At 33.9% G+C, this 17,983-nt stretch overlaps 3 protein-coding genes across 5 annotated transcripts in view; 2 read left to right on the top strand and 1 right to left on the bottom strand.

Moving 5' to 3' along the window:
- LOC105207896 (N-acetylglucosamine-6-phosphate deacetylase) overlaps positions 1-17,711 on the top strand; it is a 150,470-nt gene extending 132,759 nt beyond the window's left edge. Inside the window, exon 9 of the mRNA XM_039457290.1 lies at positions 17,090-17,711. Within this exon, the coding sequence (XP_039313224.1) occupies positions 17,090-17,268 (179 nt within the window). The 3' untranslated portion in view covers positions 17,269-17,711. The remainder of the gene's footprint in view (positions 1-17,089) is intronic.
- On the top strand, positions 2,521-10,549 carry LOC113002797. Of its 2 annotated transcripts, XM_039457292.1 has the most exons (4): positions 2,521-3,503; positions 3,605-3,750; positions 8,528-8,767; positions 8,861-10,549. In XM_039457292.1, the coding sequence occupies exons 1-4, from the start codon at positions 3,395-3,397 to the stop codon at positions 9,185-9,187; spliced, it is 822 nt and encodes a 273-aa protein (XP_039313226.1). In that variant the 5' UTR covers positions 2,521-3,394; the 3' UTR covers positions 9,188-10,549. The 2 variants fall into 2 exon arrangements, with proteins under 2 accessions (XP_039313226.1, XP_039313227.1); XM_039457293.1 differs by lacking the exons at positions 2,521-3,503; positions 3,605-3,750 and adding an exon at positions 7,411-7,771.
- Positions 9,701-11,807, bottom strand: LOC105206805 (protein ALP1-like). Of its 2 annotated transcripts, XM_039457294.1 has the most exons (5): positions 11,673-11,807; positions 10,977-11,246; positions 10,735-10,881; positions 10,279-10,549; positions 9,701-10,197 (listed from the first exon to the last, which is right to left on the bottom strand). In XM_039457294.1, the coding sequence occupies exons 3-5, from the start codon at positions 10,770-10,772 to the stop codon at positions 9,862-9,864; spliced, it is 645 nt and encodes a 214-aa protein (XP_039313228.1). In that variant the 5' UTR covers positions 10,773-10,881; positions 10,977-11,246; positions 11,673-11,807; the 3' UTR covers positions 9,701-9,861. The 2 variants fall into 2 exon arrangements, with proteins under 2 accessions (XP_039313228.1, XP_039313229.1); XM_039457295.1 differs by lacking the exons at positions 10,977-11,246; positions 11,673-11,807 and having other exon boundaries at positions 10,735-10,887.
- Positions 17,712-17,983: the final 272 nt, after the last annotated feature.

Below are 17,983 nucleotides of genomic sequence, written 5' to 3'. Positions count from 1 at the left end.
TTAAAGCGAACGCTTTGATTTCACGGAGTCTTTATCAGCATTTGCATAAATATTTAATATTAATAAACCATAATTTTAACACAAATTGTTATCACGAACATATCAAACAAATTATAATTCTCAATGGCGCAACATTATATGAGTCGTTAATGTAGTAAAAAAAAACTTCGACATGGAATTTTGTCATCTATTCATCGTTCAATAGAAAGAATGGGTTGAGTCCAGTAATAACAAAAAGCCGTAATTGTTATAATGATCAAAAACAAAATTAAGAGAGGACTCGACAATATTAAAAAATTAAGTAAAGAAAACAAGGAATAACGAGTCAATGCGGTAATTGGTGCGTCAATAATAAGTCATATACACTGCCCAGCAAAAAAAGCGCTACACTAAAAATTTAGGAAGAATTTACCAAACTTCAAACGCTTACAAAACAGGAAATATTTATGATACAGGGATGTTTTAAAAACGAAATTAAAGCTTGAAGTCTGTACTTTGAACTTTTAAGCCGATTAAGTGGCATGATTAATTTAGTATGGCCGACATAAAAAAAATTTGCAAAATTGAAAAGTAAAATTTGAAGTTTCTAGAGTTATGTGGAGTGAAGCAGTTAATGTAACTCAATGCAGTAAAAAGCATGTGAAAGTTTGAAATTTTCCCTTCAAAATGCACTTTTACGGAACTTGATACGATTTTTCGGGAAGTGCTAATCTGTAGAAAATTTGATTTTTACGACATAAATAATAAATTATGAATTGCAATGTCGCTATTATAAATGCAAATCACTACAATTTTTATCAAGACATGTTGTTGGTTTGAAAACATATCCGTGTATGTGTATTTGCATACCACAAGGATAAGGACCCCGTAGATCGTCAATTCCACAGTATTTAAAGATTTCAAACCCTCCTTATTGTGCGTGCGTGCGTGCGTGTATGCGCGTGCGTGTATGTATTTGCATACCACAAGAATAAGGACCCCGTGGTTCGTCCATAACTCTCCACAGTATTTAAGGACTCCAAATTTTCTTTATGGTGTGTGTGTATGTGTATTTGCATACCACAAGGACCCCGTATAACACACGCACATGCAGTCACAACTTGCACAGGTGACCGCTTGGGAATTTCCGAAAGAAAATTTCCAAAATTTTTTTGGCAAAAAATGTTTTTTAAAATGTTACAAAAGTATTGTTTTGTTTATTGAAATTATGTGGTGCAATAATATTTATGTGAATATTTTGGAAAAATTCATAAAATTAGAAAGTCCTAAAAGTTATTTTAAGACATTTATTGGACATTCTGAGGATCAAATTTGATTATCCAAAGACATCCTGAGGATATCTGAATTACGATATCTTAGCGATATTCTTCTACATAGCGGTCATTCAGACATCCACAGGATATCCTTAGGACCTCTTAAGTTTATTTAAGCACATCTTTAGGATATTAAAAATCTCTTGACATACATCCGCAGGATATTCCTGGGATCAATTTTTATTATGTGGAAAGCTTTAATTTTGTTTTTGAAACATTCCTATATCATAAATATTTTTTATTTTACAAGCGTTTGAAGTTTGATAAATTTTTCTTAAATTTTTAGTGTATCGCTTTTTTTGCTGGGCAGTGTATTTACATAGTAATCAGTACATCAGCGCAAAACGTAAACATGTAGAACGCGTTTCGACTTATTTTAAAGTCATTATCAACGAAGCTTTACTATGTAAATATATGACTTCCCTAATAGCACAGGGACGTCCTAAGGACGACCTGTCAGGACGAGCGGAATATCCTGGGGACTACCTGTTACAGTCCCGAAACGTCCTGTGGACGTCCCGTGGACTTTCAAATGAGCGCCTCATTCTTGCCTATGGACGTCCTGTGGACATTCCATCGGGAGTCTTAAGGACATTCATTTACAATCTTCGGGATACATACGCATTTCAGGACCATTTTAGAATATTTAAGGAATATCCACATAAATATATTATATTATTACACTACATAATTCCAATGAGCAAAACAATATTTTAATAACATTTTAAAAAACATTTTTTGCAAAAAAAAATCGGGAATTTTTTCTCAAAAATTCCCAAACGGTCACCCATCCAAGTTGCGACTCCGGTGAACGTTGCTTGACCTCCGTGATCGCTGCAAACTGGATCCCTCGTGATGATCTGTAAACACTTTATGCTAATATGTGTATATAACTGATAGATTAAGTAAATTTATATTATTGAAAAGATGAACTATGTATAATTAAACCATATTATTTATATAAATATATGTAAAATTATAATTTTTCTACTGAGTTTTACAAATGCGGATTAGCATCTGGAATTACTTTTTTTGTTATTATTTGTTTAAGAATGCAACTAGAAAGTATGTCAATATAATACAATAATTAAATTAAGTATAAAAAAATTTTTATTAAAAAAAACATTTGAAAAACATTAAAAAAATATTGTCTGCTCATTGGGATGTAGATTGAGGTTTCTTCATTCATATCTATTTTGTCTATTGATACTGTTGTAAAATTCTTTAATACAACTAATATTTGCCCTTACTTTTCCTATTTGAATGTATAACCATTTATATTAAAAAATTTTACAACAATTGCAAAGCTGTATTTTCCGTTGAACGCAATCAATTTTTGATGATATGAACAGCGGCTCTAAATCTTTATATGTTTGAAATTGTGAAATTAACATTTAATTATTATATGTTAAAGAAGTTTTTCTATTTTATTTTTATTCATAAGGAATTAAATATGTGATTAATTATTTAAAAACAATGTATAATTTTAAGTTGATCTTTATGATTCAGAGAATCTGTCATATGTATTATAGGCCTGCTTTTTATTGCAGAAGTAGTGCACATTCTGCGTTAAAAATAATATTTAGATCTATGTTTGAAATTTGATTAAAGCAAAAAGAAAAAGCTAGTGCAGTCCAATGCAGCAATAAAAAACAAATCTTACATATACTTAATTTTCTGATAAAATACAAACGTTTTTTTTTTTTCAACACAAATTGAACAAGAATGCCTACTACGGTCGCAGCTAGGTCTTCGTGCTTGTATTGTCTATGGCTGCGGTCCGATTCACGCTTACAGCGCTATCAGCGCGCTCACGGTTGGTCCGATTCACTTCCTGAGCGTTTTCTGCGAGCGAAGTGACATAATGAATTTGTGACGTCACGCGCTCACGGTGACCATGGTTCCGAGGTGGGTCAACATAAGCGTTTGCGTCATTTGTGCGGGAAATAGTGTTTGAATCACAGTCGACTGCTATTACAGCCTGCATTGTCAATATTTATTTTGTGTTCCGATTCTTCACGCAACATAGAACTCAGTGCCTCTTTCTAAAAATTATATTGTTCCTTTAACTTTCTTTAAAAATGAATGTACAAAAAATCAATCGTGTGCCTTTTTCAGTTTTTGTAGAAGATATTGGGAAAATATTTACGTTTCAATTAACAGAAGTAGAAGCTGCAAGAGCAACTACAGGTTAGAAAAACTAAAATTAAAATAAATAGTGACTCCATAAGAAAACATTGCACAATTGAATAATTTTAATGTTTTTGTTTTTCTTTTAATAAAAAATTTAGATAGTGTTTGTATATTAGACTTAGTTAATAAAGAGTATGCAAGGCAGAAGAAAACACAAATTAGCAAGACCAATGAGAGACATGACCTTTGTAATACATTTATGGAAAAAGATTTATCTTCTGTCCCGTGCTCATCTATCTCAGAGGTAAATGATTCTCTGGACATCACATCTGCACAATCAGATACCGTATACTCACAAGGGGAGGATCAGGTGAGTCACTCTGGGATTTTGATCCCAATTTTTTTAGTTACTCTGGAGACGAAAAACAAGTTTACGTCTCCCGGCGTTTGATCGAATAGGCTTAGTTTCGAAATAATAAATTTGTGAAAATTGGCCATACCGCAGCGCACCATATGAGCCTTCCCGGTAACTGTTTTCCCAACCAGTGCAGTCGGCTCCATGCGTTAGGTGACTGTTTCACATCGTAAGATCCGGGTTCGCTCCCGGATGTGTGCAACATTTTTTTTTTTTTAATAAGTATATTTATCTTGATGATATTGATCTATGTATGCAAATTTTTAAAATAGAAAATTTAATTTAATATCACTTTCTAAACATTAATTTAAATTTAATTTAAATTTAAGTAATATTTGAAATAATAAATAAGTAATAATAATAATAATATATAAGTTATTTGAAATGGATAACATATAAAGGCAACGTATCTAAATTTTTAAATTGTTTAATTTAAAATTTAATTGAAAATAATATTAACAGTATTTTTAAATTTTAGTTTTTAAAATAATTAATCGTAGAAGAAGAATACCAGTGTTAAATTTAAACAATTTGAAAATTTAGATACGTTGCCTTTATACAGGGTGAGTCATTTTAATCTATGGACTCGAATATCTTCCAAATAACGGTATCTACAAAAAAATAGTTTAGATAAAAGTTGACCAGGACAGAGGGGGTCATTCAATTGTACCATTGGTTTTGACCTTAAGGTCAATTTTGAAGGTTATTTCAAGGTCATGATGGTTTTTTTAAATGGGACATCCTATTTTTGACTGCGGATTTCGAAAGAGCGGAAAATTTTACATCAAACATGTCTTATGAAAAAATTGTTTTTGCGACCTTGAAAAGGTCAAAAATGAAGGTGAAATGCCTGAAAAACGATCTGGTGTACTTTTTCTGAAATGACGTGGTTTTCTGGGTAACACAAATGTGCATAATGCTTAAACAAAGTCAATGAATTGTAAAAGTGTTAATCATTTTGACTAGCTTGACCTTGAGCTCAATTTTCAAGGTTGTTTGAGGCTCATAACGCATTTTTTGATTAGTAAACCCTATTTTTGACCGCAGAACCTGTTTCTTGACAATAGGTTCTTTAACAATGGCACTTTTTACATGAGCATAGGGATTTTTTAGTTTTTCGACCTGACCTTTCGAAGGTTATATCAAGGTCATATCAAGGTCAAAAGCACTTTCATCTTACTTTTAGCGTTACCCGGAAACAACGACGTGGACGTAGTAAGTTCTATTTCCTTTAGGGTGCTTGATTATCGTGAGCCCCTTGCCTCTCACGTCGGGGTGCTTGATTATCGTGAGTCCCCTTGCCTCTCACGTCAGGGTGCTGGATTATCGTGAGTCCCCTTGCCTCTCACGGCGGGGTGCTTGATTATCGTGAGTCCCCTTGCCTCTCACGTCGGGGTGCTTGATTATCGTGAGTCCCCTTGCCTCTCACGTCGAGGTGCTTGATTATCGTGAGTCCCCTTGCCTCTTACTGACACTGTAATTTAAATGAATTACCCACGGAGTAATTGTTCAAAATTACCTCCGTTGGCTTTGAGGCATAACTGCAATCTGTTTTGAAAATTATCCACAGTTCTAAGCAGGGTAGCTCTAAGAATGGCTGCACAAGCTCTACGTCCATAAAATCATCTCTTGTGGTTGGTCGTTCAGCAAAAACAACATTTTTCAAGTATCCCCATAAAAAGAAATCAGGCGACGTCAAATCTGGTGTGCAAGGAGGCCATTCAACTGGACCCCTTCGTCCAATCCATCTGTCATTGTAACTGGCATTTAAAAAGGCACGTACAATGAGTGCATAATGCGGTGCAGCACCATCTTGTTGAAGCCACATTCTTGCTCTTGTTGCTAAGTCAACATCTTCTAATAAGCCTGATAAGTGAACTCTTAGCAACGATAAGTAACTGTGTCTATCAACGTTCTCTTCAAAAAAATAAGGTCCAATCAAATAACCATTTACAATGCCGCACCATACCATAATACTCCATCGATTTTGATGATCTATTGGCCTATACCAGTGGGGATTAACATCTGACCAATAATGGCAGTTGTGTCTATTAAGTTGTCCGTCACTATAAAATTTAGCCTCATCTGAGAAAAGCACATACCTAAAAAAATTAGGATCATCGTGTAACATTTGTGAAGCCCACTGGCAAAAAGCAATATGCATCAGATGATGATTAGGCTGTAAAGCCTGCGTAAGAGTGATGTGGAAAGGGTGGTAATTTAGAGCTCTTAAAATTCTAACAACAGTTCTTTGTGGTATACCTATTTCCCTTTCAATCTGGCGAGTACTAACATGAGGATTAAGGTGAAGTATTGCTAAAATAGTTACAGCTCGCGCATCATTTTCCTTATATTCATGATGTTGACGTTGACGAACAAGATGTCTATTGCGAGCTCTTTGGACTAAACTACGTATTGTCATATCAGTTGGATGTCGCCTTTTAGGAAAACGTTGAGCATAAAGCCTGATGCTGCATTGTAATTGCTATGACACTCCCCTAAAACTAATATCAACAATCTCATTAGGACTATAATCAGCCATTCTGGAAAGGTAACTTGTGAATGTAATTACCTACATACCCTGTATGTATGTTTGGAATTTTTAAATTTAAGCAACTTTAAATAGTAAATTTTTCAATTATGCAGAAGTGAGTAAGAAAGAAAAGGAATAAAACTCTATTATAACAATAATTATAAATCTTAAATCAAACGTAATTGTTTAGTTTTTTTCAATCGTTGATTATTAGCATTAAGTATCGCAGTGCTGTCAGCTACTTCCAACTTTTGGTCGGATTCTTCGACGTACGCCTATTGCTCCCCTCCCACCGCTCGCGCCTTAGCAACGGCGCCGCCGGACGGCGTAACTAAGGAGCGCGATACATCGTCTCAGGACAGTGTGTTACGCCGTCCGGCGGCGCAGTTGCTAAGGCGCGAGCGGTGGAAGGGGAGCAATAGGCGTGCGTCAAAGAATCCGGCCGAAAGTTGCAAGTAGTAGTGTTTAAGCATTATGCACATTTATGTTACCCAGAAAACCACGTCATTTCAGAAAAAGTACACCAGATCGTTTTTCAGGCATTTCACCTTAATTTTTTACCTTTCCAAAGTCGCAAAAACAATTTTTTCATAAGACAAGTTTGATGTAAAATTTTCCGCTCTTTCGAAATCCGCAGTCAAAAATAGGGTGTCCCATTTAAAAAAACCATCGTGACCTTGAAATAACCTTCAAAATTGACCTCAAGGTCAAAACCAATGGTACAATTGAATGACCCCCTCTGTCCTGGTCAACTTTTATCTAAACCATTTTTTTTGTAGATACCGTTATTTGGAAGATATTCGGGTCCATAGATTAAAATGACTCACCCTGTATGTTATCCATTTCAAATAACTTATATATTATTATTATTACTACCTATTTATTATTTCAAATATTATTACTTCAAATATCCTGAATTCAAATATCCTTCAAATTAAATTCAAATTAATGTTTAGAAAGTAATATTAAATATAAACTTTTTATTTTAGAAATTTGCATACTATATCAATATCATCAAGATAAATAAATAAATACACTTATTTAAAAAAAATAAAAAAAATATTGCACACATTCGGGAGCGAATCCGGATCTTACGATTGTGAAGCAAGCACCTAACGCATGGAGCCGACTACAGCCAACGGCTGGTTGGGAAAACAGTTACCGGGAATACTCATATGGTGCGCCGCGGTATGGCCAATTTTTACAAATTTATTATTTCGAAACTAAGACCTATTCGATCAAACGCCGAGAAACGTAAACTTTTTTTTCGTCTCCAGAATAACTAAAAAAATTGGGATCAAAATCTCAGGGTGACTCACCTGATCCTCCCCTTGTCAGTACCGCACACTTCAACACAAAATGTTGAAGAGTCAACTGGTGAGTATAAATTTAATGATGCTAAGTAATTTTGTTATTATTAATTGAGAAAATTAAAAAATTAAGAAATAAAAAAAACAAAATGTATTGAGATAAATAATTGGTATTAAATAGAAGTCTTAGTGAATTGTTTTGACTTTTATCGATATTAAATTATTATTAACGTTTCTCAACATCCTTTGTTTTTCATTCGTTTCTTAGCTTTTTAACTTTCCCAATTTGTTTTGTACACATGAGCTACCCTGCCGCAAATTTACTTTAGAACACTATAGAAATGTCTACAGTTCTGAATGTGTTTTTTGAAACAGGTATTGCATATACGGAATGGGATTCTCCTTATACAACTTTTATAATTTTTAATAAGGTAATACGTATGTTCATTACCTTATTAAAAATTATAAAAGTCATGTAAGGAGAACCCCATTCTGTATGTTTTTCTATAGAAAAAATATCTATAGTTCTGAATGTGTTTTTTGAAACAGGCATTGCATATACGGAATGGGGTTCTCCTTATATGACTTTTATAATTTTTAATAAGGTAATGAACATACGTATTACCTTATTAAAAATTATAAAAGTTGTATAAAAAGAACTCCATTCCGTATATGCAATACCTGTTTCAAAAAACACATTCAGAACTATAGACATTTCTATAGTGTTCTAAAGTAAATTTGCGGCAGAGTAGACATTTATAATCAATGATTTCTTGGATATCTAATAGATAATGAAAAAACTTTATTTATATGATCATCAAAGACTGTATACTTACTCCTGGAGAAATATGAGGAACGAATGAACGAATTCTCTTCGGGAACAAAACGTCATTCTAAAATCTGGGAAAATATTGCAAGCAAGATGAATAAAGTTGATCCAAATATTGCAGTATCAGGACCACAATGTCAGTCGAAAATGAATAGCATGATAAAAATATATAGAAAAATCATAGATCACAATAATATATCTGGAAATAATCGAAAGTCATGGCAATATTTTGAGGTATATTTTATCTACAATGTATAAATGTTCTTCTCAAGTTCTTTTTCTACACACAAATAGGTTTATGTAATTGATAATTTTTTTTATTTTTAGAGAATGAATGAATTATTTGGAAAATCAGGATGGGCAAATCCGAAAGCAACAGCATCAGATTCTGGACCTTCATCTCTTGCAAATTCAACAGATGAAAATAGCAATATCAAGAAACCTGCCATTAAGAAATTAAAATCTGATAAACTTTTAGATGAATTTGTGAAACAAATGAAAGAAGATAGACAGGAGAGAGAGAAGAAAAAAGAGGAAAGGCAATTAATTATATTGCAAGAACTAAAAGAACAAAAAGAAAAGCAGCATAAAGAGAAAATGAATATAATGAAAACATTCTGCGAAGCTATTTCAGGCAAAAAATTATTTGACTAACTATTTTTACATGAAAGATTTGAGTTCCTATATTGTGTGCAATTTTTAACTTTATTGTATTCAAATTTTTTATTTTTAGTCACTTTCTTCATTTATTTTCATTTTATATTTTACGTATTTCTTGCTACTTACCATTGTACTTATTGTGATTTTATTAATTATTCTGCGTTTTAAAATAGATATGACAATTGTGATGTTGGTTTAAGCATAATATCTATGAACTTTATTTTTTTTTATGTATGTTGTTTAAACATAATATCTATGTATTTTAATTTTTTTTTATTTTTTATGTATTTTTATGTTTAAGTATAAAAGTATACTAGGATAGGTGCACACAACAATAAAAAATGTAAAGATTGATTCAAATTAATTTGCATACATTTATTCATTTTTATAAAGATTTAGTTGATGAGAAAATAGTTTATAAGAGTTAATACATTAAAAAGATTTTATAAATTACGCAAATACACGTTCATTATCTCTCATTACCAAATTGTTCATTATTCTTTGTCGTTTTCTGTTGCCTTCATTTGTTCTACCCGATATTAATATTCCGTGCTGGATGTGTTGATTTTGATTTGGCACATCAATATTATTTATATCAAATAAATCATTATTTATGATACAAATGTTATGTAAGACTGCAGTTGCCAATATGTATTCTGGTATTTTTTCTAACTGGTAATCATGGGTAAACAATCTAAAATACTTCTCCATCGCGCTTTCCAAACACCAAAGACCCTTTCAATTGCCATTCGAGCTGATGAGTGACAAAAGTTGAAATTCTTTTGTCTAAGGCTCAAATGACCATTGTCTTTAAACGGGACCATCATATTGGTATGTATACCATATGCAGCATCACCAACAAGATGACTATCATTACAGAAATATTTTTCTGGATTCTCAAAGTACCGAGCCACTGGAGAGATTCTAAAAATTCGTGCGTCATGCACAGAGCCAGCATTCCCAGCAAACATGTTTGTAAATAATAAATTTTGAGTACACACAGCCTGAAAATAAAACAAAATTTACATTTACAGATTACATATTCTACAGACTATTATATTTATTAATTTCTCATGAAACATTACCTGCACATGAATTGATGCGTATCCTTTTCTATTAATGTATGCTTGATGATTATCATCCCGAGGAGATCGTATTTCCACATGAGTGCCATCTATGGCTCCTATTACACGTGGAAATACACTCACACGCTCAAATGCTATCATTACTTCAGTAGCTTTTCTTCCTTGAGGCCACTGAATAATTTGAGGAGCTAAGGTGTGCAAGGCGTATGTAACTCGTCTCATAGCGCGAATTGCCGTCGCCTTTCCCAAATCAAATTTCATACACACAGATCTGAAAGCCATGATTTATTTCAAATGTTTTCCCAGCAAACAAAAATGAATTAAAATGGATTAAAATAAATTTAGATTTTCAGAAATACGCATTCGTGAAAATCTGAATCCATCTGAATCCACTTTAATCCATTTTCGTTTGTTAACAATTATTTTTAAAAAACTAGTATATTGATTACAATAAACCTGTATGAGTCTGGTGTAGCCGTCATCCAAAGAGCCATTAACAATTGCTTTTTTGCTGGAATAGGCTTTCTACCTGCAACTGACTTTGTAGAAGTCAAACTTGGTCCAATCAATCTTAAAACATGGTCGAAGATCGTTGGAAGTAATCTATTCGAAAAATCAACAGGAGAGTCATAAAGTTTGCTAAGATTTTAATTATGACAATAAATATAAGATTAGCAACCAAAATAAAAACAACATACTGAATATGTGTTTTAAATTCTTGTGCTGTGTACCCTGAGATAACTCTTTCTATAAAGTCTTGAATCCGAGGTCTTCTGTTCAATTTTTTTTTTGTTTACTTATAATTAAAGCAGCATGCAAATTTTTTATAGCTTCCTCATCATCGCTTGAAGATGAATAAAATAAACGATTCAAATCCTCACTATCAGACTCCTCTAAAGCAATTTCCATCAATTGTAATGCTGCGACCTTACACTGAATATTCATTTTTCTTTCCTCGAGGCTGGTTTCTAAAATTAATAAGATACTTGAATAAGGCCTCCTTATCTAAACAACACACAATGTTTATAAAATATTTATAAAAATTATGTGAATATTATAAAAATAATTGTCAAAATATTTGATAAATATTTTTATGATCTTACATTCAACAGATCATAAATATTTATTATAAATATTACAATAAATATTATAATAAATATTGTATAAAATATTAAAATATAGACTAAACGTTTATTATAAGTATTTATGATCTGTTTAATCTAAGAGTACAAAAATATTTATAAAATATTTTAATAAATTTTTAAAATAAATATTGTATATCATCTAGGTAACTAATTTTATTATAAAAAATTATTAAATATACTTTTTACAATTCTATTTATTATAAGATTTTATTAGTGTTTTAAAAAATAAAATAATTAAGCTTTACTTACGCTAGGTATCTTAGGTTATATCCCTATGAGTAGCGTTTACAAGTGGTCCGAAACGTTTATTGTCGTCAAGCGCCTTAAGCATGCTAATGAATCGGACCGATCATGAGCGTCGTGAGTACAGTGAGCGCTGTGAGCGTGAATCGGACCGCAGCCTAACACCGCACTCATGCCCTCTCTACCAAAAGTAACTAGTTTTAGGGCGAATTACAAAACCATGAATTATATAACACGCATATTAACTGAAATTTCATTTTTATTTACGACCGTTTTTGCGACTCTACAACTCCATTGTAGACGCCGCTTAATACATCTGACTTACCCAACAAAGCACCAACAATCTACTACTAAGTTTAAGTGAAAAATTCAAATTGAATTTTATCCGTATTCAATTGACGTACATATCCCAGTAAACCAACACATAACTATTATATAACTGAGAGAGCACATAAAAAGAACAATGTTATTGGGAGTATAAATTAGTTCAGTCCGTTTTCAAAAGATGGCTCTGGCTGTTATACATGTGTCATAGTGATAGCTGATTCCGGTGGTTTCAGATAGATTAGACATCTGTCAATAATATTCAGTACACATCGCTTTGATTTTCATACAAAACCCCTGTTTTTTACTGTGTTGAATATGTCAACTTTTGTATTAACTAATCAGCATTTGCGGGAGGTTTTAGTTTTCTGTTTTAATTGGAAGAAAAGCGCAGCTGAAGCGCATTGAATGCTGGTAGAAGTTTATGGTGATAATGTTCTAACTGATAAATCCTGTAGGGAATGGTTTCGACGTTTCAAGAATGGTAATTTCAGCGTTGAAGACAAGCCTCGCTCTGGAAAGCCAAAAAAATTTGAAGACAAAGAATTGGAGGCATTACTCGATGAAGATCCGAGTCAAACGCAGGAAGAGCTTGCAGAATCATTGGGAGTTATGCAACCAACAGTTTCCATACGATTGAAATCCATGGGAATGATTCTCAAGCAAGGCAAGCAAGCAAGGTTACATGATATCGCTCGGCCTCATGTCGCAAAAGTCGTCAAAACTTATTTGGAAACGCTCAAGTGGTATATTTTACTGCACCCGCCTTATTCGCCGGACATCGCTCTATCTGATCACTGGTTATTTCGACAGATGCAGCACGATTTGGCAGGACACCGGTTCACTTCTTTCGCAGAAATAAAAAATTGGCTCCTAACTTGGATCGTTTCAAAAGACGAAACATTTTTTCGAGATAGAATTCAAAAATTGTATGAGAGATGGGACAAAGTAGTAGCCAATGATGGACAATACTTTGATTAATCTGTTCATTCAATTTGTTCTGAAATAAATGCATTTTTGACCACAAAAAAATGGACCAAATTAATTTATACTCCCAATATATATCATTGTTATGTGGATGAGACGTAAATATTATATAAATTTGAGAGCACTCTAAAAGAACAAAATTATATTTTTTTGTTATATATGTATATAACTCATAACATAATGTAAAAATATAATCTTGTAAAATATGTGCAAAATAATTGCTGAAGGTCATGTAAAGAACACCTTCAATTTTTTTAAATGGGATTGCCAACTTTTTATTACATATTCTTGTAGCTTATTTCAAGACTTTTCCAAAACACTACAAGAAAGTTTATTTTTGTTAAGTACTTTTCGAGTTATGAGGCTTGAAAGTTACAGTACACCGTAGCTTTCAAGCCTCACAACTCGGAAAGTACTCAACGGAAATAAACTTTCTTATAGTGTTTTGGAGAGGTCTCAAGATAAGCTACAAGAATATGTAATAAAAAGTTGGCAGTCTCACTTAAAAAATTGAAGGTGTCTTTTACATGACCTTCAAGGAACTATTCAAGGTCAAATTAATAACACCATCTTATATCCCCCTCGAAACCATGCAACTTTTGTCTGAAACATTTTTCTGTAAAACTTATATTTCCCGAGATATTTAGGTGTCCCGACCTTTTTAGGACACCCTGTATGTAAAGTTAAGTCAACTGTGAAAATATTTTATTATAAATTATGATAATCACAACTAATAATATAGTAAAATATTAAGATATATATGAAAATTAAAATAGCTATTTTTATATTGTTATCGTAACTACAATTATAGTAAATGTAATTATTTTCTTAGCCATGCAATTATAGTTACAAATATCACATACTTTTTTCTCTGCGTATAATAGTACACAAAACCATCACTAGATGGCTGCTATGGCGTTCTATTTCTTGTAAGAAAGTAATCACATAAATGGTATAAAAGGCGGAGCTCTATGAGATTTTTCACCGATGAACATCGGTGTTATTACAGTAAAATTTTTCTGATGAATTCTTTTAAAAATAAAATCAAGTGCAAGATGTTTTGATTTACTTATAATTAAAACTAACGTTTTTAAACTTCCAATATTAAAACTATATAAGTATAATGAATATAACTATACATAAAAGGTAGACTATTATAATTCAGAATCACTATAAATTATAATTAAATTATGGTAATTACCATTTTCTTCTCTCAGTGTAACCATACACAATAGTTGTATTAAAACATATCATAGTTATAATCATAATTCATTGTTCAGGCAGCTACAATTTGCATAGTTAAAATAATTATAAGTTTACAGTTCACACCAAAAATCTATAATACCACTATAAATAATAGTTGACTTATGATGAATGCAATCATTCTTTTCTCTCAGTGTATATCGGCAGTGTATATCGGAATATAATTTACATTCTGCAAACAGCGAATAAAAGAGCAGCAAAGAGAACCAAAACTTACCACTACTTCGATGTAATATATATTTTAAAGACAAATATGTTACATCGCAGTATTGGCATGATTACATATTAAAAATATAATATTTAAAGTGTTCTGCTACATATCTGAAATAAATCAGAGATGTAATTTTGTTGCTGACATTCAATAGTACATGTAACGTACATGTATGTTACTTGCTATATAACTCGTTCAATTGATACCTACTGTTATGTATTTAATATGTACATGTTATATTGCTATGTTTGCTAGGTACTCTACATATATATTTCGAAAGTCTGTAGAGTGAGCTGTGAATCGACGAAACAATCCATTTGTTTTTTGTTCCTGAACTCCTTGAATCAGTGTACACTTAAAATAAAATAGGTAGATGTTTGAAAGTTAGCCAGAAAGCGAAAGCAAAAAGGAACATTCCAGTGCAGTCTAGTGCAGGAATAAAAAACAAGCCTAATTATTCTAAGAGAATTAACCTGTTTGCGAATCTTTGACATACTGCAGGCTCTATGAATATTCCTATCAGTCGACAATAATACGAGGTGTGTTCAAAAAGTATCGCGAATTTTGAATTTTCGCGGGTTACGTATATTCGAATTTCGATCTTTTTGTGGCGTTATGTTGGTACTCATGTCTCTCACTTATGCCGACAAGCTCGGCCATTTTGAATGTTCACTTAATTGTTGACAGCTGCTTTGCTTGCACGTGTTTTGGATCGTCTTCGATTTTTACCTATTCAAAAAAATGGATCAAAGAACCTGTATCAAATTTTGTGTGAAAAACGAAATTAAGTGCGCGGATGCATTCCGAATGTTGACTGTGGCATACGGAGAAGCTACCTTGGACCGAAGCAACGTTTATCGGTGGTACAAAATGTTCTCAGAAGGCCGAGAAGATGTGAACGACGAAGAGCGTGCCGGATGCCCGAGCACTTCAACAACAGACGAAAAAATTAATGAAGTGGAGAAAATGGTATTGGCCAATCGTCGAATCACCGTTAGAGAAGTTGCTGAGGACCTAAACATATCGATTGGCTCGTGCCATTCGATTTTTATCAATGATTTGGGCATGAGACGGGTCGCCGCGAAATTCGTACCAAAATTGCTCAATTGCGACCAAAAACAGCATCGCATGAACATTGCTAATGAGATGTTGGACTCTGTCCGCGACGACCCAAATTTGCTCCAGAGGGTCATAACTGGTGACGAATCGTGGGTTTATGGTTATGACGTGGAAACCAAAACTCAATCATCTCAATGGAAGCTGCCGCACGAACCAAGACCGAAAAAAGCGCGCCAAGTTCGGTCGAATGTGAAAGTTTTGCTGACAGTTTTCTTCGATTGCAGGGGCGTGGTGCATCATGAGTTCTTGCCACAGGGTAGAACGGTCAATAAGGAATATTACCTGCAAGTTATGCGCAATTTGCGCGAAGCAATCCGCCAGAAACGCCCGGATTTGTGGAAGAACAAAAATTGGCTTTTGCACCACGATAACGCCCCTGCTCACACATCGTTGCTTGTGCGCGACTTTTTGGCCAAAAACAACACACTAATGATGCCGCAGCCACCGTATTCCCCAGATCTGACCCCCTGTGACTTTTTCTTGTTCCCTAAACTGAAGAGGCCCATGAAAGGACGACGTTACGCTACGCTTGACGAGATAAAGACGGCATCGAAGGAGGAGCTGAACAAGATAAAAAAAAATGATTTTTTGAAGTGCTTCGAAGATTGGAAAAACCGTTGGCACAAGTGTATAATATCTCATGGGGATTACTTTGTAGGGGACAAAATAGATATTCATGAATAAATAAATAATTTTTGAAAAAACACAAAATTCGCGATACTTTTTGAACACACCTCGTATCTTATACATGCCAACGTCAATAAATTCTTTCATCTTCTATCTTGACAATAAATTGCGTAACTCTTGTGTTGATTTCTTTATTCATCTTTGATTATTTCTTAAGTGTTTCTATCAGAAAACAAATTTTCTTTTTTTGATAGATACTCTGTTTTGTTTAAGATTATAGTTACATTATCTCTATTGGCTTTTGTAAATAAAATGTCGAAATAGTTCTTGATGAACTTTTTTGTGAAGCCCAACCAAGAAATTATCAATCTACTTTTGTGTCTAATAATGAAATTCTAGGATAAAATTTGTTAATAATAATGTTACGTCATGCGGAGTAACAATTCTTTTTTTCGTGAACAGCAAATGTACTAATAAACGGGGCCAAGCCACAATGATTCATTTAATATTATAATCTCGCCCCGATTTTAAGAATACGGTGACACATAGGATGTCACAATTTAAGAAACCATAAATTCAGTAATTTCCGGGAAGTTCGAGATGACATCGTTGCTCGACGCCGGAAACAAAGGTAGTAAAATCAGGGAACTGGAATATTGTACGTGGGCGTATTAGTAAGTAAATTAGTGCACACGGCCCTTCAAAGGACAAAGAAAATCATAGACAACGCGGTATAAATAGGCAAGTTTTCTAGCAGAGAACGCAGTTCTTATTCTATCTTAATCCGATCCATAGTCCATGACATTTTGTATGTCCGAGTCTGTAACTCTCGGATCCGCGGTCTCCAACTTCAATCCGTAACTCTCGGTCGACAAGTAAAAACTGATTTTAGGTCTCGCGAATTGTGCAACGCACCTGCCGCCTTGCTCGAGCGGACCAGCCATCTCCCGCTGGGGCATGCACCAGATTCTAGACTTACGAGCCCGAGAGTCACACATTGTCGCCAACATCATTATACCAACAACACCAACGCTACCACCACCAAGTAAGTTCCCCGTCAGCCAAACGTGAACAAACAGATTATTCGGAGAGTCTGCTATCACTTTCTGTTACCAGAAAGGCAACAGATTTCACACAGACTCTGCAATATCTGCGGTGTCAGCTGTCAGAAGAACTGCTGTCAGAAATAGGACAGAAACTGTTGGCATTTAATTTCAGCAGAAATCGAGCACCTAGTGTTGACAGGACTGTTGTCAGATTGGCGGCAAAAATCAAGCATAACCTGCGTAACACAATCTAACGGCAGACTGGCAGCAGAAATCGAGCACCGCGTGCTGACAAGACCTGACATCAGATTGGCGGCAAAAAACGAGCCAAATCTACGCGACAATCTAACAGTAGACTGGCAGCACCACGCGAACATGCCGTGCTGCCAGCAGCTTATGTCAGATATGCGACAGAATTAGAGCAAGACCTGCACAATACAATCTGACGGCAGATTGTTAGCACCAATCGAGCACCCTGTGCTAAGAGAACGTGACCTCAGATTGACAGCACAATTCAAGCATAACCTGCGTAACATAATCTGATGGCAAACTGACATCACAAATCGAGCACCCCATGCTGACAAGATCTGACGTCACGTTGACGCAGCACAAATCAAGCAAACCGTGCTGTTTTGCATATTAATTTTTAAATTGTGACGTAACTCTTCATGAATTTATTAAGGGCCTTTTCAGACAAACTTGCAGAATTGCACGCATAAATAACATATGCATAAAGAAAG

Source organism: Solenopsis invicta, chromosome 14 (assembly GCF_016802725.1).
Source record: "Solenopsis invicta isolate M01_SB chromosome 14, UNIL_Sinv_3.0, whole genome shotgun sequence".
Taxonomy (NCBI): domain Eukaryota; kingdom Metazoa; phylum Arthropoda; class Insecta; order Hymenoptera; family Formicidae; genus Solenopsis; species Solenopsis invicta.
This window is presented reverse-complemented; position numbering and strand designations above follow the sequence as displayed.